The 22,366-nt window shown below is 48.8% G+C and overlaps 6 protein-coding genes across 6 annotated transcripts; 2 read left to right on the plus strand and 4 right to left on the minus strand.

Moving 5' to 3' along the window:
- Window positions 1–513: 513 nt before the first annotated feature.
- Window positions 514–3,319, minus strand: LCP9604111_7393 (aromatic alcohol reductase; the record flags this gene model as incomplete). Its single annotated transcript, XM_039075420.1, has 6 exons — window positions 514–763; window positions 826–1,128; window positions 1,184–1,249; window positions 1,326–1,336; window positions 2,294–3,196; window positions 3,251–3,319. 6 exons carry the CDS (start codon window positions 3,317–3,319, stop codon window positions 514–516), a joined length of 1,602 nt encoding a protein of 533 aa, XP_038926510.1.
- Window positions 3,320–4,487: 1,168 nt separating this feature from the next.
- LCP9604111_7394 (putative C6 transcription factor) lies at window positions 4,488–6,227 on the minus strand (the record flags this gene model as incomplete). The annotated part of the gene is made up of 1 exon (XM_039075421.1): window positions 4,488–6,227. The coding sequence occupies one exon, from the start codon at window positions 6,225–6,227 to the stop codon at window positions 4,488–4,490; it is 1,740 nt and encodes a 579-aa protein (XP_038926511.1).
- Window positions 6,228–6,886: 659 nt separating this feature from the next.
- Window positions 6,887–14,760, minus strand: LCP9604111_7395 (CAZyme family GH13; the record flags this gene model as incomplete). Its single annotated transcript, XM_039075422.1, has 14 exons — window positions 6,887–7,155; window positions 7,213–7,573; window positions 7,632–7,933; window positions 7,987–8,137; window positions 8,192–8,362; window positions 8,418–9,537; window positions 9,613–9,654; window positions 9,711–11,926; window positions 11,982–12,426; window positions 12,474–13,298; window positions 13,356–13,837; window positions 13,884–14,112; window positions 14,166–14,341; window positions 14,398–14,760. The coding sequence occupies 14 exons, from the start codon at window positions 14,758–14,760 to the stop codon at window positions 6,887–6,889; spliced, it is 7,152 nt and encodes a 2,383-aa protein (XP_038926512.1).
- Window positions 14,761–15,685: 925 nt separating this feature from the next.
- On the plus strand, window positions 15,686–17,750 carry LCP9604111_7396 (alpha-amylase; the record flags this gene model as incomplete). Its single annotated transcript, XM_039075423.1, has 8 exons — window positions 15,686–15,986; window positions 16,043–16,146; window positions 16,196–16,351; window positions 16,399–16,507; window positions 16,565–16,727; window positions 16,774–16,939; window positions 16,999–17,050; window positions 17,110–17,750. 8 exons carry the CDS (start codon window positions 15,686–15,688, stop codon window positions 17,748–17,750), a joined length of 1,692 nt encoding a protein of 563 aa, XP_038926513.1.
- A 968-nt stretch (window positions 17,751–18,718) lies between these two features.
- Window positions 18,719–19,577, plus strand: LCP9604111_7397 (GPI anchored serine-threonine rich family protein; the record flags this gene model as incomplete). The annotated part of the gene is made up of 3 exons (XM_039075424.1): window positions 18,719–18,978; window positions 19,044–19,369; window positions 19,432–19,577. 3 exons carry the CDS (start codon window positions 18,719–18,721, stop codon window positions 19,575–19,577), a joined length of 732 nt encoding a protein of 243 aa, XP_038926514.1.
- Window positions 19,578–20,609: 1,032 nt separating this feature from the next.
- LCP9604111_7398 (S1/P1 nuclease) lies at window positions 20,610–21,694 on the minus strand (the record flags this gene model as incomplete). Its single annotated transcript, XM_039075425.1, has 2 exons — window positions 20,610–21,504; window positions 21,564–21,694. 2 exons carry the CDS (start codon window positions 21,692–21,694, stop codon window positions 20,610–20,612), a joined length of 1,026 nt encoding a protein of 341 aa, XP_038926515.1.
- Window positions 21,695–22,366: the final 672 nt, after the last annotated feature.

Below are 22,366 nucleotides of genomic sequence, written 5' to 3' on the forward strand. Positions count from 1 at the left end.
GTAACCCCCAACAGCATGATATATAGTAAGAGATGATGCTCTCCGAGTTAGGTCATGGAAGTGTCATCAGAACGCAGATACTTTGTTTCAAGGTTGAAACGGACTAGCCTACATAGAGCATTTGAATATCGCCCGGACCTTTTCAGCGAAGAGCACGCTCATATCCAAAACTTCCGTCGGAGATCCCAAGTTGCTGCTTGAGAAGGGCTGAACTGCCGTTCACGCGACACAAAGTAGAAGTCTGCTCGTGGTGTCTACTACGTCTTCGCGTTTTAGTTCCCTTCCTTGCTCTCGCTACAATATATTCCCCGGCTTCTCCTATTCTGTTCTGTTCTCAAACATTTATACGTAGACAGCTTTATCTGCGGGAGTCTCCCAGGAGCCGATGCATTTCTTGCCTCGACTGCGGAAGCGTGTATGCTAGCTGATGGTTTTTTTCCAAAGAGGGTTTACTCGCACATATCAGGGAGTCCGGGAGTCTATGTGAGGAAGAATATGCTTTTCATTTACTATCTAAACCTCCTTACCCTTCTTCCAATCCCGGTGCTGGACAACTGTCAGGACGACAACAAGAAACCCGAACATCCGCATCTCTTCCGCAGAATAGATGCTGAAAGGTCCCAATATCTCCATTTTGAGAAATGCCTTCTTGTCAAGGGGGTTCTCTGAGCGCTCGCCTGTCATCGAGTACTCAATGTACCCTTCACGGAGATCAGCGACGATGAAATATACGCTTGTCGCGTATTGGGCTAACATCACCCATCTATAGGCAACTGATTAGCGATGTTTCTTAAGCATTAGTATAATGATCATGATAAAACCTACCTCTTGATTGGTGAGTCGCTCAGTGGGACTCTTGGTCCCTCTGACCCTTCAATGCCCAGAGTTTCAGCAACCCATGCCAGCATTTCAAGCCCCTGTTGCATCAGGACTTCTCTTGATGAAGTCGATACCAGATGCCTAGCCTTGACTTCAAGTAAGACCTGTATTTCACCATCGGGATCTACCAGATCATCGTCGACAATTGCTTTGTATTCAGCCGGCTCGAAGTGTATCAAATGTGAAAGATTGGTGATCTCAATGCCACCAAGCTTCACATAGACTCTCTCGTGATGAATATCTCGAGACCTAAAATCGTGGTTAATGATCGTTTTAAATCATTGTTGGTTCCGTAGATCTTGACCTGCAAGAGCTTGCGGTATGTAGCGCAGCGAGCCACTTATTCCGTATCGCCACGAGATCATCTGCCCTATACAGAGTATCATCATTAGTATTGTAAAACTCCGTAGTCAAAAGAGACTGGTAATAGACGACACTGCACTTACAGTTGGGTTTTCTTTCATTTACCCGCTTCATGAACCCTCAAATGGGTACGGGTCTATGCCTCCACCAGAAGACTTGCCGTAAAAAGATGATAGGATTGTAGGAGGAAGTTGGAAGAGTCATCCTGGGTTGATCATTTGGTGAAACCCATGTGATGAGTATCTGAGATGGCAGAGAGATAGAGAAGAGGAAAAAGTAAACAAGAGATTCTCTTAACTGAAGAGGCCCCGGAAGCCGATGCTACCCGGTGAATCGTGATAGCCTCACCGATATGCAAATTGAGATGATGCTGGCTGGATACTGTCCCACTTTAAATCGGTCGGCAGTAATAAGCAGATTGTGTACAGCAAATTGACGAAGCTCATATTGATCTTCGCTCCATGAGTTCACCTCTTGGCTTCGGAATTGCCATGGGATGGGAAGAAGAGAAGGTGGTTGAAGGTGTCTGCGTTGCTATTTATGCCTCAGGGTGATTTTATAGTTAGGGGACTGTTAAAGGGACCCCCCTAATTGCTAATTCGCCCCCCCCCCCCCAACTGCCTGATTCAGCATACCGCCCTCCACACCGGCTTAGTATTGAACTCCCTACCAACTTGAGGACGGTAGATACCCACAATTTGTATATAAACCATCAACAAAATCAAGTTACTTTTATCACACCAACTACTTCAACAATTACTTCAAAATCTGCTCCAAAAACTGCTCCATCATCATCAAGGGATTCAAACATGTAGGTATGAGATGAAATACACGTTTTTTATGATCAAAATGTAGGGGCTTTTTGACTACGGAGTCTGTAAAGTAGAATTAAACCAGGGGGTATAACAATCCCCTAAATTTATCAGGGTCATTTTCATTCTCCGTCCCTTTTCTATTCTATTCATGTCAAGTTTGCATTGCAATGGTATCCCCCTGCAGATGCTATTTTCTATGACGCCATACGCTCAACACGAAGCTGAAGTTCCTTGACCATATCAACCCCAGCTCGAGTAGCCTCATCCAGGCTCTCCTCCGGCAGACCAAGCAGCTCATTCTGTGCCTTGGCCGAGCAATCACCCGGATCATCTGGGAAAAATGCCCTTGCGTAAAGCAGCTTACCAAAGCCAGCCATGTTACCAGTCTTGACCATTGTCAGTCCATCTGCGTATCGCTTCTTACTATCCTCATGAGTGATAGTCCAGTCAGCGTCACTAGTGCCTGTGACGCGCTTGACGCTCTCAAACATCTCGGTCTGGTTGATCACGAAGCTCTTAATATACACAGGTTTATTAAGCCATCGCGACACAGTAAGGCTCTTGTCGTTTTGGTCCTCAGGAAGCACCTTGAAACTCAGCACTTTGGCCACAGCGCGCCCAACCTGCGACAAGGTCGATACCGAGTTCTTGGTGGTGCCGTCATCATAGATCGTCAGAGACCGCTTGTCAAAGTCGAACCCGAAGCGCGCCTCACCCCCCGCTAAGCTGTAATCGTACCAGAACCCACAGCACACGGTGATCCACTTCATACCGAGGCTCTCAATCTCGTCCCTGGCAGCCTGAGCAACGGGACCGAGCATGATATCCTCTCCGAGTTTAGTGTGTTCAATGTCGCCAGCGTACCCGTTAGGCATGATGTAGGGAACACCAGCCTTGGCGGCCGCCCGGACGAGCTTGCTGTGGGTGTCGCGGGGCGCAGTGGGGGATACTGTGATGATGAAGAATTCCTGGCCCTTGAGGGCAGCGACAATAGTGGCCTCGTTGGAATAGTCAACTGGGGCGACGAGGACGCCCTCGGGGAGTTTGTTGCTACTATCTCTGCGGGAGAGAGCCGTAACCGTGTGTTTTCCGGTTTTAAGGAGAGCGGCAACGAGGTGGGATCCAACAGTGCCTCCGGCCTAAGGACGTTTGTTAATTTTTGTGCATGGCTGCTGCTGGAGGGATACACCTACACCGACAATGGCGACTCTCTCAATGGCATTTTTGAAGCCGGCTGGCTGGTTCTTGGCGTACTCAGGCATTTTTGCTCTTGTTGAAAATCTTCTTTTGAATTGGGGATTCAATGTGTATCGATTGTTGTGATTGTGGTCAAAAGTGGTGTCCGAAGTATGGTAGCTCTTGTAGCTGTTGCCGTTTGAGCTCCTGGGTGTCTGGCAAATCTTCCATGGAGCAGAGAATACCTGTCCATTTATACACTTCAGGCCCAGTCTCGAAATCGCCGCAGAGCCAAACTTTGTTGCCATTCTCTCCATCTCAGCCTAGTTACAACGATCGGATTGGATAATTCCGAAACGCTAATTCCGCGCAGCTATTTATCCTCCGGGCAGCTCGCATATCGGGATTGATGTGGCCAGACCTTCGAACTTGATTCGCGCAGAGATACTTGCGCCCCCGAACCCGTAGGCCAGATCAACCCACTATGAGTCGCAACACGCGCATGACCGTCACCGTCGCAGCTGCACTGTGGTAAGTTCTGGGCCGCTCCGGAATAGCCGCGGCAACTGCGGCGATTAGCGCCAAAGGTACTTGTTAAAATGCCAAGCCCCATAATGAGGGAGATACCGTCGGGGTTAAGGATGGTCATCCCGCACATCTCGGCCGCAGCAGCCGCACATTGGGGGCCATAGTTAGACCCGCTCCGCTGCACCAACATTGAAGCGGCGTTGAGTCCACTCCCGACTAACAGACCTCCGTGCATACCTACGGCCTAGATGATCCAGTTGATCACGATGTGGAGAAAGAGGAGCTTTATTGATTTGTGCAGGGGCTCAGCCTCTAGCCTCACGGAGCACGAATCGAATAAATATACTCCGTAGCCGCTCGTTGGCATATGATCCAAAGCACAAAGTCGACAGTTTGCCGGCACGGTCGAGGGGCAGGTCAATAATAATGGGAAGGATGTCCTATAAAGATATCGCGGCGTATTGTATATCGGTGTCGGTCTCTCTGGCCTGGGTTTAGCTGTGGCTCTGCTTTTCTGTTTTGTGGAGCGGCATTAGTCCATGACGCCAGAAAGGGCGGAGCAGGAAAAGAGCGAAACGCAGGAAGAATTTGTTTAGATGTCTTCAATGGCAATTTTACATAAATGTAACACTGAATTTCATCCTAGACCATTATAGAATGCCACGCCATGGTTTAATGAGTTGAATCGCCGCTGAGTGGATTATTTCACAATGCCCCTTTGCGCTACTACAGCTGGATGTCGGGTCCGAAAATAGATAGATATGGCTCGATGAGAAGCTGATCCCAGTCCATACCCCAGCCAATGTCCGTAAAAGCAGCGTTGGCATCGGGTTCCGGCTGCGCCTGGAAGGGTTCGTAGCCCGACTCCACAGCTTCAAGCTGCAGAAGCTCTTTTCGCTTCTTTGCTATATTGAGACTGAGAAGATGCCGTGCTATTGACAATGCCTGACGGGTCGATCCTGTGTCTGTTGCCCTGGCAAGATTCTCCAACCCTTTGAACGCGGCAGGGATGTGAGCGGAGGAGGCCGGCGTGTCGATGGCCAACAAGACACAGACATACTGGAAGACGCTGCCTATGACGTTCCACAACAGACGACCCTGGTTGGCTAGCTTCTCAGCCGCTCTCACTGCGTCGTTACCGCTATCAATGACGTGTTGAATTATCTCGTCTGTCACGCCTGTCTTGAGCTGATAAATGCGTCGATAGAAACAAAACGCAAGGTCCGCCTTCGTCACCACTAGGAACGGATGAGTGAAACAGAGTTTACTCAATGCCGTGAGACGCTGGAACAACTCCTCCCTCGGAGTTGGAGGCTGACTTTCGAGCTGGAACGGCGAGTTAGGCGATGGGATGATCTGGACTATTTGCACGAACTGGTCGGCAACGGACCCCGGAATGGAGATGATGGGCTGACAAGTCACGGTCCCAAATGTTACAGCCGAACGATCGTACTCATACGACAGCATGTGATGTGCGGCCCATGAGATCCAGAAAATTCGCCTTAGCCGGTCCGCATCATGCCCAACAACAGCAGCACCGGCAGCAGACGCCATCCTTTTAATATTCTCTTCTTTGTGTAACCCAACCACTTCACAAAGGTGCATAAGAGTACATGATGCGACCCAAGCATTACTAGGGCGGGCTGTGGCCCTTAGATAAAATAACCGCATGCTCCACGCGACGATATGGTCGATGCTTACCATGCGTATAGATCCAGGATCATCGAGAATAGCTTTAGCGTACTGCAGTAGATCAGACTCCCCCGGGTACCTGGTTGTGGAGAGGAACGACCCGCAAGCAGCGACACCAGCGGCTACGGCGCTGAAGGCGACCGCGTTGCTGCCGGAGCTACGATAATAATCGCGACATCGCTGGGCATAAATTCTTGGGTCCAAGCAGTCGCCGATAGGGCCCATTGCAGAGAAGTACACATTTGAGTAGAAGGCGAGATTTTCTTCTGAAATTAGTTTCCCTAGGAAGCCATACGCGTTGGAAGCCTCTTCGGGGCGGATCCCAAAGTTGTACGCGAACGAGTTGATCTTTGGAGGGCTGTCGGCGCCAAAAGCCACCCCCAGGATGTGCGGGAAGGCCATGGCTGCCGATGCTCCAGTGTATCTGGACTTCTGCTCGTCGAAGATGCCGGCCCCGACGGCAGAACTCTTTGACGATGAACTGTCAGCTCCGGCAGCTCTCGCTCCATGGGATTGGCTGTCCGGGCTGCGCGATTCGGCGGTGACACCGATCGCCATAGTACTCCCGCCGTCATTAATGATGCGCTTGTCCAGGAGTGGAGTATGGTCGTTTTTACCCGCAGTGTTGGTGGTGTCATCGTCGGCGTATCTGCAGTTATATTCATAGGTGGTGCACGTGCCGCAAGGGTACTCCCCATTGCATTTTCGCTTGCGCTGGTGGCAAGGTATGCATGCCTTCCTTGCACGCTTGCGCTTGCCAACTATTGTGGACATGACTGTTATGTCATAATTTATCGCAAGGCAGATGGGTATGGCCCGGATATTGGCAAGAGCACTAATCAAAGGTCTCCCGCAGACCCAAAGTCGACTCGGCCCATTAAAGTGGGCAAATGGGCCTAAAGCCTAAACTTTGCATGACTATCCTACTTATTGAATCTTATGTAATATTATTTGCATAGGGCCCATAAGAAGGACCATTGGAATAAGCGATCGGAATAAAAGAAGCGGGAATAACAGATGACTAATATATACGGAGTACCGGCTCGGAAAAGTCATTTCCCCGGACTAGTCCTAAACCGGCGTAGGCTGTACCGTTCCATATTGTTGATTTTCGCGCGATCGGGACACGCCCGCTTGACAGAATAAGGGAAGTCCAACCAAGGGAAACCACTTCAAGGTATTGATTAATGAATTTAATTTGGGACTAGAAGCATCGATGCCTATTAAGCACCAAATGAATATGAATATGAACATTAAATTTGGATACCTGACTTGTATTATGTACATATCCAAAACAAGGGCCGACCTTTACAAGGTCTATCGCGCCCTAGCAAATGCAACCGATTATAGTATAATTAATCCTCTGATCACGATATCTACGCCTCACAATGTTGAGTGGATGCAAAGCAGAAAAAAAGAAAAGAAAACGCCAGTCAAGGTTTCGCAAGTTGTTCCTTGCGATAGAAGAAGATGCAGAGCACATTGATGGACAGCATGAAGAGCAGGCACACCCAGAAGTCTGCCTTTTCCAAGCCGGCTGCGACCCCAGCCGAGAAATCAGGGAAGACATCACCAGGGCCTAACTTATCCGGTGCTGTCGCGCGGGCGAGGATAGTCGCAACGGAACCGACCACCTGCGCGGCTAGAAGTGTGAAGGTGACATGGAATCGAGTCATTGTGACGAGGAGGATCATTCCAAACCCTGTATTGGCGTAAGTCAGTTTTTGTTACGTTTTATTCGCCGCGAGAAGGAACTTACCGACACCCTGAAGGGAATCCAAAACTCCTAGCCAGAGCCATAGCGCTCTACCAAGGATAGCTCCGGCTACGGGACCACCGGCCCAGGGGATGTATGTGGCTATGTTGGAGGTCGCCCACAGGATCTGGGCCCATCGAGGAGCACCAAGACCGACAGCAAAGATCGGGATAAACCAGGCGTGTCTCTTGGAAAAGACGTGAAAGACCCAGAGAGCTGCCGCCCAGACAAAGATGAAAAAGAGGAGAACAAGGAGCACGATATGCCACACCTGTGCATGCTTGCTGGACCAGAGATAGAGCCAGTTCCGTCCGTACGGTGCCGACAGCCAGTAGTTCGATATAAACACCATGTAGAAAAACCACTGCAAAATATAGCGTCAGAATCAAGATTAGCTTGAGGGGGGACTGGAAGAGACATACAAGAATAATGCGACGACGGAAGAGCGATAGGTAGAATGTCGGCACTTGACCTGGTGCTTGTCGGTAATATGTAGGAAGTCCAAAGAAGATCAGGGCTCCCAACAGCCACATAAAACAGGCGAGTCCGAGTCCGATTCCGAGCAAAGCACCTGGATCGGTCATGGCAAGGCTGAATTGCTCACTACCTTTTTGATTGAGAGTTGCCATCCAGCTACCCCAGTACCAAAGGAAACTGATGAACAATTGCTGGGTGCCCTGGATGACAGTGGCCCTGTAAATCCAAGACCTCAGAGGCGCTCCACCTGAACAAGAAAGTCAGATAAGTTCCATATTTCCTAGAAGAGTTGGTGCATACCTTCGTCTCCAAAGTTGAGGGCGAAGAAAATCGAACCACTCGAAGACGCAAACGAATACAAGCCGACTCCCACATTTTGTAGCCATGTTTGACTTGTGCCGTTTTGGATGTGACCGGTAAGACCGACAAATAGAAAGGCGAGCCCGTATATCTGCGGCTAGTTAGCTTGCAACCCCGTAAGCTGGATAGAGGAACTTGAACGTACAAGGAAAGGAATCGTCAACACGTAGACTGAGGGGACTAGACGGAAGACCATCCACCATATGATAGAAGAGGCAAGATAGATGGATGCCAGAATGTATAGCTTCTCGGCCGTCTCTCCAATCTCACCGTTCAGGAGTGTGATCTGGTACGAATTCAAGGCGAGAATTTGGCCCTGAATAATACTGTCAATGGCTATGATGAAGGTTTTTGGTAGGGTTTCAACTTACAATAGCGAGGAAGATGGAGTACACAGGCCAATCACCCAGCTTCATCAACATGAAACGCTTCACACCCGTGGGGGGAACATAGTCATTTGGGAGAAGGAATTGCCCAGTATTGGGCCTTGCACCTGGACCATTAATTGGCGGGGTCTCTGAGCGACCGATTTCATGAACCTTGAAACGAAAGACAGAGGGAGCAGGAGATGGCAAGGGGGACTTGCCCAGCTTGACGTCGCGGTATCGATTGAACCAGTCTTTTTCACTCTTCTCGAGAAACTCCTCGATGCAGAGCTGGTCTTCGGAATTCTTGCCATTCAGGCCTGCAAGCTTCTTCTCAAACTTCTCCGCGTACTCGTTATTCACATCCGTGAAAAATGGATCAACTTTCTGGAGATTGTAGTGTTGTTTCTCCTTTGTTATATCATCCACGCTGACCAGACTCATCATAGACGCCCTTGCATCTCTTCGGCCCAGCACACCGTCTTCTGATCCTGCACTGAGAGCTGGTGTGCTGGCACCGGATCGAGCAAAATAAACGGTAGGTGTCCTAAATGGCGATAGACGATCATTGCCGTCCCCGGAAATAGGCTCGAGATCTTCTCCATCGCTTACCGAGGTGTAAACGACTCGCGAGTCTGTGAGATGGTTGGAGGACAAAGGTCTGCGTCTTGGGTCGGCGTCAGAATCAGGCTCGTTGTCGGACATGTTAAGACTGAAAGACGGAGTTGTCGGCGAGGGAACATAGTCAAGGCCTGGTCGAGGTCCAGACAGTCTCATCTCAGTCGTAATCGGCCTACTCGGTGGGACAGATACGGTGGAGCCGCGTGATCTGCTCTGTTCGCGGCTGTTGTCTGAGCTCGGCGAGACTTTAGGGATGCTTTCTGGGACAAGAGTGCTGCCACGGGAAAATCTCCATGAACCACGATCGTGGCGCTTAGAGTACTTGGCGTGCTTTTTGATTGAGGTGGTTTGTAGCGTTTCCAGATCCTCAACCCACTGTGCTACGGGGAAACGCTGCTTGCCGGATCGTGCACGCATGAGAGCTCGTGTCTCCTGCGACGATTTCAGAGCGTCATTGATGGCCATCTTGAACTGCTGAATAAGATGTTTGGTTGTCATAGACTCGCTAGAATGTGTTAGTTTGAACATAGAGAGAGAGAGAGAGAGAGAGAGAGAGAGAGAGAGAGAGAAGGAAACTCACATTGTGAACCACCATCCTGGCATCTGCCCAAGGCCACCAACACTAAAAAAGGAACATAAGTTAGCACTGTTGGTAGATTCAAGCCAGGTAAGTCTTACCGTGATCCCACGCCCAAAGCTCCTTTCCGTCCGAATTCCACGGCCACCAAACCGAACGGTTCATCGCGCGAAGGAATCAAGGCAAATTCTGCACCACTGAAAATGAAGGGCGGTAGTGCAGTGAACTCTGGTCTGGAAAAGACTCGCCCAGGATAGAGATCTATGAGTCGATTCAATTTCAACGCAGCAAATCTTCCATAGAGATCAATTACTGGACCAATGCACATCAACTGAACCTTTGGGTGGGCGTCTAAAATGGAGGGGAAGATGTCTGCAATCAGATCAACGCCCTTTTGCATAGACCAACGACCGACAAACACAAACAGCTCGGCCTCTGGGTCAACTTTAAGCCCTGCCCATTCTTGTGCTTGTTTCTTGAGTGCGGCACGACTGGCTTCAAACTCAGCGTCAATAATAACGTCTTCGGGGTTGTTGTTTGCGTTTTGATCCCACTCGGCGATGTCAGATGGATCGGGGTTTGGAAGCGCTCCAATGTTCTTGAGACCCCAGAAAATAGGATATCTGGCGTACGATCGCTTGCCATATTTCTTGGAGACACCGACAGCGCCGAATCCGTTCTGGTGGATTTTCAGATAGTTGGAAGCTCCATGTAGAAGGTTGAACACCTCTCCGAATTGGACATACTTCTTTACCAATGCATGGTCAAGGTTATAGACACTGCAAACCTCTTGATTTTGTTGTGGAGTTTGCATCGGCCAGAGTCCTTGAAATTCGGCGTTATGCAGAGATAGGCAGCATGGGATTGTGTGAGGTAGAAGATAGAGAGGGGCAGCAGCGCCATGGTAATCATTGATATGATAGAGGTCGATAGCCGGAAATCTCTTGATGGCCTCGGCAATACATTGATTCCAAGCAGAATAGAATATAGCCGAATCCAGATCATCCATGCGGGCAGGGTACGGCTCTGATTTGGATTGAGCTCGGAACACAGGCGCATCTAACAAGACGTACGTGATGTTTTGCAGCTGATGATACTGGACATCCACTTGGTAGTTATTCCCAAGAACGGTGATTACCATCGGCTCACGAGGGTCGTCCCTAGGGTAGTCAACTCCTCCAACACAAGGGACCACCCAGATGAGGTCCTGGTGGGCTAGATGTTTTCCCATCAGCTGGGCCATCACACCGAGCCCACCGATCTTGATCTTAATGCCCCAATCTTCAATATCGTATTCCATTGTTGCAATGAGCACGGTTCGTCGGCAGGTGTTTACCGTGGCACCAACGACGCCTCCATTTTCAGATGGAAACGGGCCCACATTGGTGAGGGCAAGTCCGGGGTTCGTAGATCGATGAGCCACCTTTTGAAAGACGCTCACCAGTGGACTCACCAGCGGAGCGAAACTTGATCTTTTCTCGGTCACACCGACTTGATTGAATTTGACCTGGTAAAAGGCCTTCAGATAAACAAAAACCGCGCCGAGAGCGGTAGCGACAGGCACAATTGCTAGCACAATAAAGATGGCCAGCTGAACCCACCTGGATCCAGTAGGCGTAGCGTAGACCCTAAGATCGCCGTCACCCACCGATAGCTTGAAGGAAAGATAGGGCGAAGGGGGTGGAATTGTAACGTTGAACACATTGCTCAGAAGCGTGACTGGAGGGACCTGATCCAGGACATTGTCTCCGTCAATGTCCCCAAATACCTGTGTCTGATCGGGCAAGCCGTCTTCGTTCAACCCCCAGGCGTTGAATGCAACTTGCACGGGCCATTCAGCCATGAAGTGGATTTCCCACTGGCCACTTACGTTGCTGAGAGCCATTTTGTTGGAATAGCCAGCGTCATATCCGAACTGGTTGAACTCGCCTTCGATGAAGAGGTTTGGGAAGCGACGTGGGGGCTTGTATGCCCATTGCGTGTCTCCATGTTGCCAGTGAGCGCTACTTCCGGTCAACTTGCTCCAGTATTGGGCAAGGATGTGTTCTCCTTCCCAGGCCTGCTTCGCAGTGCCGGACCAGTTTTTGCCGGGGATCGAAGTGTTGAAGCCGGTGTATGTCATCCAGTTACTGAATGTAGCTCCAAAATCCAGCGAGTAACGCCACATGTCTGCACCAGGGGCCTGTGGCATTACTGATAAGGGTTCAGTTTCAGACGACGGGTTGTCGAACAATAGCGTTCTACTGTAGTTGGCCAACTGTGGCCAGACCATCGGATTGTTTATCTCTCCGATACGGAAAAGAAAGTGGTCAACGGACTGCCTCAATTAGTATTGAGACTTTCTTAATCTGTATAGCGAGGAATTTACTCACACCTGTGGATTGATTTCCATCTGCTGTAGTCACATTGGTAAGTGTGACTCTGTGAACCCCTGGGAAGACATTGCCCAAATCTACTTCGTAGCTGAAAACGCTAGTGAGTGCCCCGGGCCATGTCACAACATCAGTCTCTGTAATTGGTTTACAAGAGACCGAGGTAGTGTCAAGTTGTGGGCTCTCGTCGTTAAGCGCTTTTGACGTTATCGTTAGCGAGTTCGTGATATCCACGCAGTCCATCTCCTGAGAGAATTCGAAGCCAATGCGAACTGTATCCCCACTTTTTCCCTGGGGCACAAGCCGAGCGTCATGCCCTGGGGAGAAGCGGGTTACATACGGGGAAGGCTGGACGAAGTTATCCTTCGGGACAAAGGCTTTGAAACCCCAGGCCGGCATAGTAAGGTTGGGATAACACCCGTTGGGAACTTTAGACCCTTCGAATCTGCTCATTGTCAGTAACAGCAATCAATCTCAGAATAGCAATCATACCCAAGCCTAGTCGAACTGTTGGCCAGCGTCAATTCCTCAAACGGCGGGAAAAGATTTTTGACCCTTGTTCCCGCGGGGAATGGCGAGATCAAAGCATCCTTACTGCTGCAATTGAATTTGTGTTCGACTGTTTTGTTGTCATTAGAATACACCAGCCAAACGCTCTGGTTCCCCTGGCCTTGGCCATCGAAATTCTGCGCATCCGCAAAGCGCGATCTCATGACACTCCACATCCCCGTCTCTGTCGGTGTTCCACCACTACCTGGAAGGTAGATGTCGAACGTCTGGTTGGACAATTGCTGAAGGTACCAGCCATCATTCAGAGCGGGATAATTTTGACGCATCTCAAACATCATCTTGATTAGGCCTCGTACTGGGTGTGAAGGATCGCGGTGATCGAGACTGACGGAATCATCTTTACATCCGGTCAGGGAGCGGTCGAGCGGGAAATCAACGTATTTCGATGATCCCAGTTTGTAGCATCCGTGTAGCTGCCATGCCTGAGCAGATGACATGGGTCCACGACCGAAGACATAGTTGTCAGCCTGGTTTTCCAGGACGTAGAAATCCTGTTCCTCGCCCCAGGAGAGGATGGGGATTCCCGGCATGAGCAACGAAGCGATGTACAGACCCAAATTCTGCTTGTGGGTCCCGTTTTTGATCCCTGGCCACCTGAAGACATCCTGATTCGTGACACCAAACAGGTGACGAGGATCGAACTTACCGGTGTTCGTGTTGACCATATCGTTGGTCTCCACAAGACCATTCCAGGTATCCACAAAGTTGACGGGCGGGTCACCTTCGGCAGTGAAGGTGCCGTCCAGACTGAACGGGACGATGTTAGCTTGAGTAAACTGAAAGTGGTGAAAGGAAGAAACTAACCCTAGAAACCGGCTCAGACCACGATATAACGTGTAGTGGAACGCCGCCCCATCCAATGCGGACCTCTCCGCGGGTCTCAAGAAGAGATCCTCATCTGACTTATTTGTCTTGTTCGTCATCATAAAAGCTTCCGTCAGATTGGAGATGGTTTGATTTGTCTGGTGACCGCGACCGATATAAAGCGAGCCATAAGAGTTTCCTCCCACAATCTCTCCGGGGATGTAGAAATTGTCCTTTCCCACCTGCTTGGCGCAATCTCGCATATACTCGGACCATTCTCCAAGAGAGTCAAGGGTAACTTGTAGAGCTTTGTCAACGCGAAATCCGTCGATATCAAGCATGGTGATGGTCAGACAAGAAAAGTGTTTGATCTTGGCTAGCACGTCCGGCCGCCATCCGCGTAGACGATCCTGAACAAATGCGAACTTGGAGATTTGTCCTTCCCATTCGGTGTAGTTACCAAAGGCGGCAACTTCTCCATACTGTAGGGGTCAGTCATGTTCAATGTCGAAAGAAAGGGAATGTTACCTGATCAAATTCACTATCCCGACATGAAGGACCAAGGGTTGTGGTGGTCAAACCGGTCCCGTCGTCATTCCAGAACCGAGGATACTCCCAGGGACATTCACTCTCAACTTCATTTCCAGGCTGAAAGTCCCAGTATCGACGGTCATACTTCCATACAGAGTCATACTCGTTGGGATTGATCGGCGCGGACTTGTTCAAGAAACCCTGGAAGCCGATAAGATCGCCCATTCTATGCAAAATCAGCAGACGACATCGGAGGTTGCGCAGATAGATCCCACATACGTTGCAAAGGTATTATCAAAAAGAACATAAATTCCCCGTCGATGTGCCTCAGATATCATTGTGCGCCAATCTTCAATTGTACCAAAGTGGTGGTCCAGCAGGGTCAGGTCCAGCGGGGAGTATCCATCCGCGGCCCAGGGAAAGTTGATATACGGTGTTCCAGCGAGGTAGACGCCCTGGATATGGTTAATATATTTTCCACGTCCAATCTTCCGGAAGCAAAAAAGCGCACCTTGATCCCCATCCCCTGAAGATAATCAAACGTATCAACCAACCCAAGAACGTCGCCGCCATGGCGGAACTCGTTAGAGGTCAAGATGTGTTCCCACTGTGTGCCATTTGCATTATCGTTACTCGGATCGCCATTTACAAATCTGTCGAGAAATATCGTGTAAAACGGGAATCGCCAATTCTCTGGCGAGGGGTTGTATGTGTGGTCATCCCACCGACCCGAGTAGTCGAGGGGATGTGTCGCTGTCTGATTTTGATTGAGATTCCAGTCTGCTTCCTCTGGAAGATATGGCAATGATTGTACAATGCGTATATATATTGCAACAATGGCAAGGTATTGAGTGATGGAAGTGAGCAACTCCATTCCGCACAGTGAATGCCACTATGGTGATATTCACAGAACACGCTGTTCGAGCCTCGACTGCAGTCAAAAAACCACAGGGTGCATACCAAGAAGAATGCGATAACTCATAGAAGGAAAGATAGTGAACGATTCATAGGGCACATATGCGCAAGAGAAGCATGTGAAAGATAATGAAAACTCCGGAGATGTCCAGGCCAATGCAATAATTGATTCAATACTAATCAGCATAGACGCAGGAATTAGGCGAACCACTGGAGACATGATCCAGCCTTGCTATACAGCCTCAATCCACAGTAAAGCATATCCATACTCACGCTAAGCGATTGAGCGGTCATAACTCTGGACAATAGATCGCAAGCTGACATGCATCGGTATAGGATCTTCGGAGTGGTCCACAGCCCTGAACCCAATATACGAAGTGGGTCTTTGCTCGATAGCTTGCTTATGTGGAGAATGATATACGTGTTTGCTGCAAAGCTATACGAGTTTTCTAGACCAGTCGTGCCGAAGATCATAAAGTGTATATTATGCCAGATCGGGTATCCCGCCTAATATATGATAGAACACGTCATACCTGGTACAGGACTGACCTATAAGAAAGGGTGGATATGACGATAAGGTGGCTTATTGCTGTTGTCTCGTATTATTGCTTTTTTTTTTTTGGCTTTCCTTCACGGCCACTCCGTCCCTCGGAAGCAATATGTGCCCGATGAGTTCGCGGGATTTTCAAGGATCAGCAAAGCTTGCCGATCGGGCCGACATAATACAGATCGTTAAGATATGTATTACACATACGGTACAAGATACACGTACCTCACCGTAAATAATTTTCAGCCTATATGGCATTGTCAATAAATTTAAGTACATATGTAGCCTTTTCATTGTCTCTGAATCCATCCGTCATTTGATTCACCTTTGACCTGTCATGCAAACGCCACTGACAATGTGGTGGTGGAAGGTTTTGGTGGTCGCCGCCATTGGGACAGTACATGCGGCATCCCGAGACCAATGGCTCGGTCGGTCCGTTTACCAAGTGGTCACCGATCGCTTCGCTCGATCCGATAATTCAACCATCGCTCCTTGTGTTGCAGCTCTGGGAGAGTATTGTGGAGGGAGCTTGCAGGGCATCATCAATAAGCTGGATTACATTCAGGAACTCGGGTTCGATGCGGTCTGGATCTCTCCAGTGCAGAGCCAGGAGTCAACTCGCACGGCGGATCTCTCAGGTATGGTCATATTGCCTGTGAACGGATATAGAGAACTAACGATTGATGGATGATAGCATACCATGGGTATTGGCCAAACGACCTTTATTCCATCAACTCCCATTTTGGCACTTCCGATGACCTCGAAGCGTTATCCGCGGCATTGCACGCGCGTGGCATGGTGAGTCGCCGGCTGCCATGTCTACTCCCAAAACTGACATATAAAATAGTACTTGATGCTGGATATTGTCGTTGGTGACATGGCCTGGGCTGGAAATGCCTCCACTATCGACTACAGCAAGTTCAATCCATTCAATGATCAGAAGTATTTCCACGACTACAAGCTACTTTCTGAGGACCCCGTAAACAGTACCTGTGTTCTGGATGTAAGTCTGTCATAGCATTTGTGAGAGCATTGCTAAGCCTTTATCAGTGCTGGATGGGAGACACGACCATATCGCTTCCAGATCTGCGAAACGAGGATCAGGAAGTCCAGCAGATGCTGGGCACCTGGATTTCGCAGTTGGTTTCCAACTACTCCAGTATGTCTATGTGTCTCCTATGTCTCCAAGGAATTTAATAACAGTTATTCTTTGTAGTTGATGGCCTGCGAATCGACAGTGTCTTGAACATTCCCCCCGTCTTCTTCTCCAATTTCACCAAGTCGGCCGGTGTTTTTACTATGGGCGAAGGCGCCACAAGAGACGCATCCGGTTACTGTTCTCTACAGCCCGGTCTACCCGGACTTTTGAATTATCCGTTGTGAGTAGCTCATCAAAATGAACGGAGGGCGTGTTGACACTTTTAGGTATTATATCCTCACAGAGGCTTTCAACACGACCGACGGAGACCTGAACAGAATCGTACAGTCTATAGATTACGTCAGGAAACAGTGCGAGGACGTACTGCCCCTGGGAACTTTCACATCGAATCAGGATGTCGCTCGCTTTGGCTCGTATACTTCAGACATATCGGTAAGTCGAGTGCATCGGGTATTTTGTCAGCACGCATTGACTTTGTCGCTCCCGATTAGCTGGCTCGCAACATTCTCACAATCAGCATGCTCGCTGACGGTATCCCCATCCGTATGTTGTGCCCCCTCGAACAGAAACGAAAGCCAACGATACTAATAAACGCAACACAGTCTACTACGGGGAGGAACAGCACCTGTCAGGTGGATTCAATCCTGTCAACCGGGAGGCCCTATGGCTTACCAAATACTCAATGCACTCGACCTCCCTACCTTCGCTAGTCCAATCGTTGAATCGCATTAGATCATATGCAAGCGGTGACGGAGAAAAGTCTACGGTCGCCCCGAAGTCAGGGGTCGACTATCTATCATACCTCTCATTGCCGATCTACAATTCAACAAACATTTTGGCCATGCGCAAGGGATTTGCCGGTAACCAGGTTGTGAGCGTCGTGTCCAACCTGGGAGCCAAGCCATCCCGCAAAGCTACCACGAAAATCACGCTTGGCTCCGACGGCACAGGATTTTCATCCGGACAGAATGTGAGCGAGCTCTTGTCTTGCAAAACATATGTGACCGATTCAAGCGGAAATCTCAATGTGGACCTCAGCTCGGATGGAGGGCCTCGGGTGTATTATCCTACTGAAAGCCTGAACCGAAGCAGCAATATTTGTGGAGATCACACCCGAACATCGACAACCTCCGCAGCAAGTCCAAAGGCTTCCACCGGCGCTGGGGTTTCGTTATTCAGCTTGTCGTGGGAGATGATAGTCACGGTCGCATTGACCACCTCCTTCGTTTCCATCTATCTCTAGACCGCCATTCCTACCGCTTTGATTATGTTTCCTGTCCGAATTAGTTTTTGATTTTGTTTGTTGACGTTGTTTGATGGTTTATGCAGTGGTTTTACTATAGACTAGATCCTCCGTATAATTAATTCTATTGCTTTCATATTACCTCGTGAATTACCATGGAACATAGGAGATGTGTTGAGTAGAACCTTAGAATGGAGATAGTGGCCTGAGGCACCCACCCTCATTCGGGCAACTTGCCCTAATTAGGAATCTCAACTCTACCGCTTCTCGTCTGGCTACGCACAGTAAGGTCCAACATAGAAACTCCGTACTTGGAGCTGAATTCCGACAATCGCTTTTGAACATTGGGCGCAGCAGAGTAAGACGGCATACCTACCAATCTCATCTGGTGAATATTACCAGTCATGACCGGTATTCATTCTCGGCTGTAAGTGACGATACAATACAACGAAAATAGATCTCCATTATGATAACCTCGATTTCCGAGCCCTGTCGGTATACTCCGTATCTGCTGCACCCCCAAACGCTAAATTAGCGCTGACATGCTGGTCGCCTAAGTTTAACCCTTTATTAGCAAGGACGATGCGTGCTGGAGACTTGATTGGAAAGATAAGGTGCAATGCTTACTTGGATGGACCCTCAACACAACAGGACGGGTCGCTGGTGCAGTGATGATCTTAGCAATGCCCATTCGTTGCTACCCTACAATATACGTGGTCACCAGAATGACCCCTGAATTTTTCAGTGTCTCCACAAGAGGCTCAGCGCATGTTCATATCATATTCAGCTTCTATGCAAGGTTTGGATTACTATCTCGTATTCTCAATGCGCTGGGCTTCGGCTGAAAGTTACTGATTTCTGTATATAGATCTTCGAACAATCTAGTTCCTATATAGTCTTATCCTAAGAAATAGTGGACATTCCCATCAGCTCGCCATCAAGCAATTCAGAAATTCCAGTCAATCAAAATGCGCTACTCATTCATCATCACCGCTCTGAGCCTCCTCTCATCGGCTTTGGCCATCACCGTCACCGCTCCCTCGTCAGACTCGGTGTGGGATTTCTCCACTGCCAAAACTATCAAATTCACTAGCGGTTCTAGTGACCCTTCGGTAATCAGCATCATCCTGAGATCGAAGGATGGCTCCTTCCAGACCAAATTGGCGGATAACGTCAAGACCTCTGAGGGCGAATACACGACCCAGCCTAACCCTAGCATTTCCAACGGGTATGTAGAAGATAGGGTGGGTGAGCAGAGAAGAACAACACTAATACCATTCTGCCATGCCTTAGAGATGACTACGAGATCCAGATAATTGATTCTGGGGGCCAGCTCGCCGTCAGTGACACCTTTACTGTCAAGAAGGGCGCTTCAGATGATGGTACTACATCCTTGTCTTCTTCCACCTCTTCTTCTACTTCTTCCACGTCTTCTTCCACGTCGTCTACGTCTACTTCCACGTCTTCTTCTTCTACGTCTACTACCACTTCTTCTTCTTCCACTACCACCACCACCACTTCTTCTTCCGCGACGACCACTTTTACATCCGTCACCCCCACCCTTACATCCTTGGTGTCTTCGACATCCACGTCGTCGACTGATCCTTCGTCTTCTTCAGGCATGATGCATCTCCGCACAATTTTACAAGGCAATCATACTAATACAACTTTTTCATCGCAGCCTCCACCACTTCCTCTTCCGACTCTTCATCCACCAGTGCCTCCGCCTCCGCTGTACCCTCGACTGATGCTGCATCATCTCAGCTCAGCGGCCCCAAGGGAGCCATGGCTGTACTCGGCGCTGCTTTCGCGCTCATTTACGTCTAGATTATGTCCCACCAGACAGTAATGTGTCTGAAGCGTGCACACAATCGCCTTTCGGAATAAGTAGAATCATATCTCATTGGTCTGTTTAATTGTCTTACTCTTGAAAGTTTATGTCGGTCTGGAACGAAAGCGTATTATAGACTAGTGAGACACAATCTAACTAGTTTGGGTGAAAAAGTATAATTGTAAGATCAGTAAAAAGCTTATCGTGTTTGAAAATACAGGGCTAAAAGCTAAAAATATAATCACTGAATTATTAGATTTCTAGAGTTCTCTTAAAAAAAAGGCTGGACTTCGTATAAACCCATTAGGCTGAAACAAAAGTCTATTATAGGCCACCGTTGTTGAGATATCATGTTGTAATTCATCGCACTTATTATGTGATGTCGGCTGGTATAGCCGGCTCGGCTGTAGACTACGTTAACTAATAACCTTTGAATATTAAACCGGGAAGCGAAATGTATAGAATTTGGTGTAAAGAATATGCCGGTGCGCACGTCTCTTCCGCTCAGCCCAAAGACCAGTATATATAATAGCGCACACAAGTTATCCGTGAACCTAAGTCTTGCTTAGTACACATCTTGCTAAGCGGGGCTGGAGAGTGGAAAGCAGAGGGGAAAGATGATATTACAGCTTTTTTTGATCAGAATAGGTAAATGTAACTTGCTGTACTTCATTGAAACTTGGCCTATTTTTGTTCTCATCATAATGAATCTCCAAAATAGGCTCATTCCAAGCTGAAAAGAAAGATGACAGATAAGCCTGATGACTCAAACATCGCAACGGGGATAATCCGCCCTAATTGCCCTAGATAGAGCGGCGAGCCACCCGTGCCCGAACCGTGGACGCAGGCGACAACCACCTTAGACGTGCTGTTGTATGTTTTTATAGCAGATAAAAGGAAAATTAATGGATAGCGAGAAAGAAAAGGCATGATGTCTATGTAGCTAGGAATATTATATCAACAATGGTCCTAACAAGGATGGCTGGCTTCAGACAGCTGAATCCACAACATCTACAAATGCCATTAAATCAATGGCTATGCTCACGTCCTTCTGATTTGCAGCAAGATCCTCCCATAGCAGCTCTAGCTAGATTTGCGCGGCTCATCTTATTAGGCTCATGGTGAGGCTCGCGGACAAATTCAGGCTGTCGGTGCCCTTTGCCGAATTTCCCTGGCGTATTCTTAGCAGCAACATTCTGCTTGTAAATCATGTTGAGCCAATTGGCTAGTCGGTAGCCGCCTTTAGCAATCTGGAGCTCGATCGTGCCGATGGCGGAGTTGTAGTATGTCGGGTATAGATCGCCAGTCTGCAAGGCAGCGGCTCCATCCGGCATGACAACAGTACAGACAAAAGAATTGGCATCCGATGCCCATCGAGTGGCAGTGGTGATAGTATCACTGATGGTATCGCCTTTGATCCAGCTCGCTGCTTGCTTTTTGTAGGTGCCGGAAGTGATTTCATCGACCAGGCTGTCGGCCCATCCCTGCGCATCGGCGAGCGAACTACCGCCAATCAGCTGTACAGGCATGTATGTATCCCAGTCCGAATGAAGGTTGTCAGAGTAGTTGTTGAAAGTGACACTGATGCCATTTCCGCCAACCTCGTAGTTCTCGTCGTGCAATGGCTGCGTGAGATCGCCAAGGAAGTGCACGAGGAATCTGAGAGCTTCGGCGGTATTGGCAGTAGTGAGTTTGCTATCCCCTGCACGCTGGGTATAGTTGGCAATGGCAGAGATCGAGCAGCCTTCAGCTCCACAGTCGCGCTCGTAGTCCACGTTGCAGCTTGTTGGCGGGTCATCCATGGCATCAATGTAGTGCAAAGGGGCTGACCATTTGCCGTCATCTTTGAGGCGGTATTGATCTGCCCAAGAAGCAATGTTTGCTAGGTATGAGCTGGAAGTATCATTGAGAATTTCTTGTGCCCTTCAAATAGATTAGCATTGGATACTGTCTTTATCTGGAAGCTCTTTCGGAGGAATTACCATGATGCGGCTTCAGAAGAAATGTAATGTTGTGCCACATAGGCAACAGTCGCGTGGCCTAGTACGCCCCACGCATTTGCGCCATGAATCACCCCGAAGGTGACGAAAGCAATCCTGAATAGAGACACCATTGTTGGAAAACTTCAAAGGGGTCACAGACCAAAGTGGGTCGCGGGGTGTTTGTTTATGAAGGTCAGCGAAAACCCAACTACATTATATAGTCTCGAGTGCCGGCGGTTTCCACTTGCTGCGAGTCCCGTTGCCATGAAGCCAGCCGATGTTACAGCCAAAAAAGAAGATCTATGCAAGAGGTTGTCAGGAGATAAGAACACGGTGATCTCCTACAAAGTATGATTCGTGAACGAAATTGCGGGGTCGGCGCTAACATGCCAGGGCCACCGGAGACCACCGGCGCTGAAGAAATGGCTCAAACGGCTATCTCAGGGTCTTCAATCTCTAATCTGCAATTAATATGATATGAAATAATAGATTGGGGTTGTCTGTGATAGATGAAGGGATTGGCAAACAATCAGACGTATGCAAGTAAAACTCGGGAATTACCGAACATTCAGACAGCGGAGATTTGCAGAAGAGTGAATATCCTAGCAAAGACCGAAGAAATTGACATGAGCCATTCTGCGCCGATCTTACCTAATGTATTTCGCCTGTGAGATAAAAGAAGCGAGTGTAACAGTAACAGTAAAAAGGAAGGATTATGCAACACCACTGAGGCCTCCCCGCAGCAGAAGGAGTTGTGCTCATTTTTCTTTTGCAAGTGAAGCCTTCTGCTCGTAAATTGTAAA

This window comes from Penicillium roqueforti (assembly GCF_015533775.1).
Source record: "Penicillium roqueforti strain LCP96 04111 chromosome Unknown scaffold_23, whole genome shotgun sequence".
Taxonomy (NCBI): domain Eukaryota; kingdom Fungi; phylum Ascomycota; class Eurotiomycetes; order Eurotiales; family Aspergillaceae; genus Penicillium; species Penicillium roqueforti.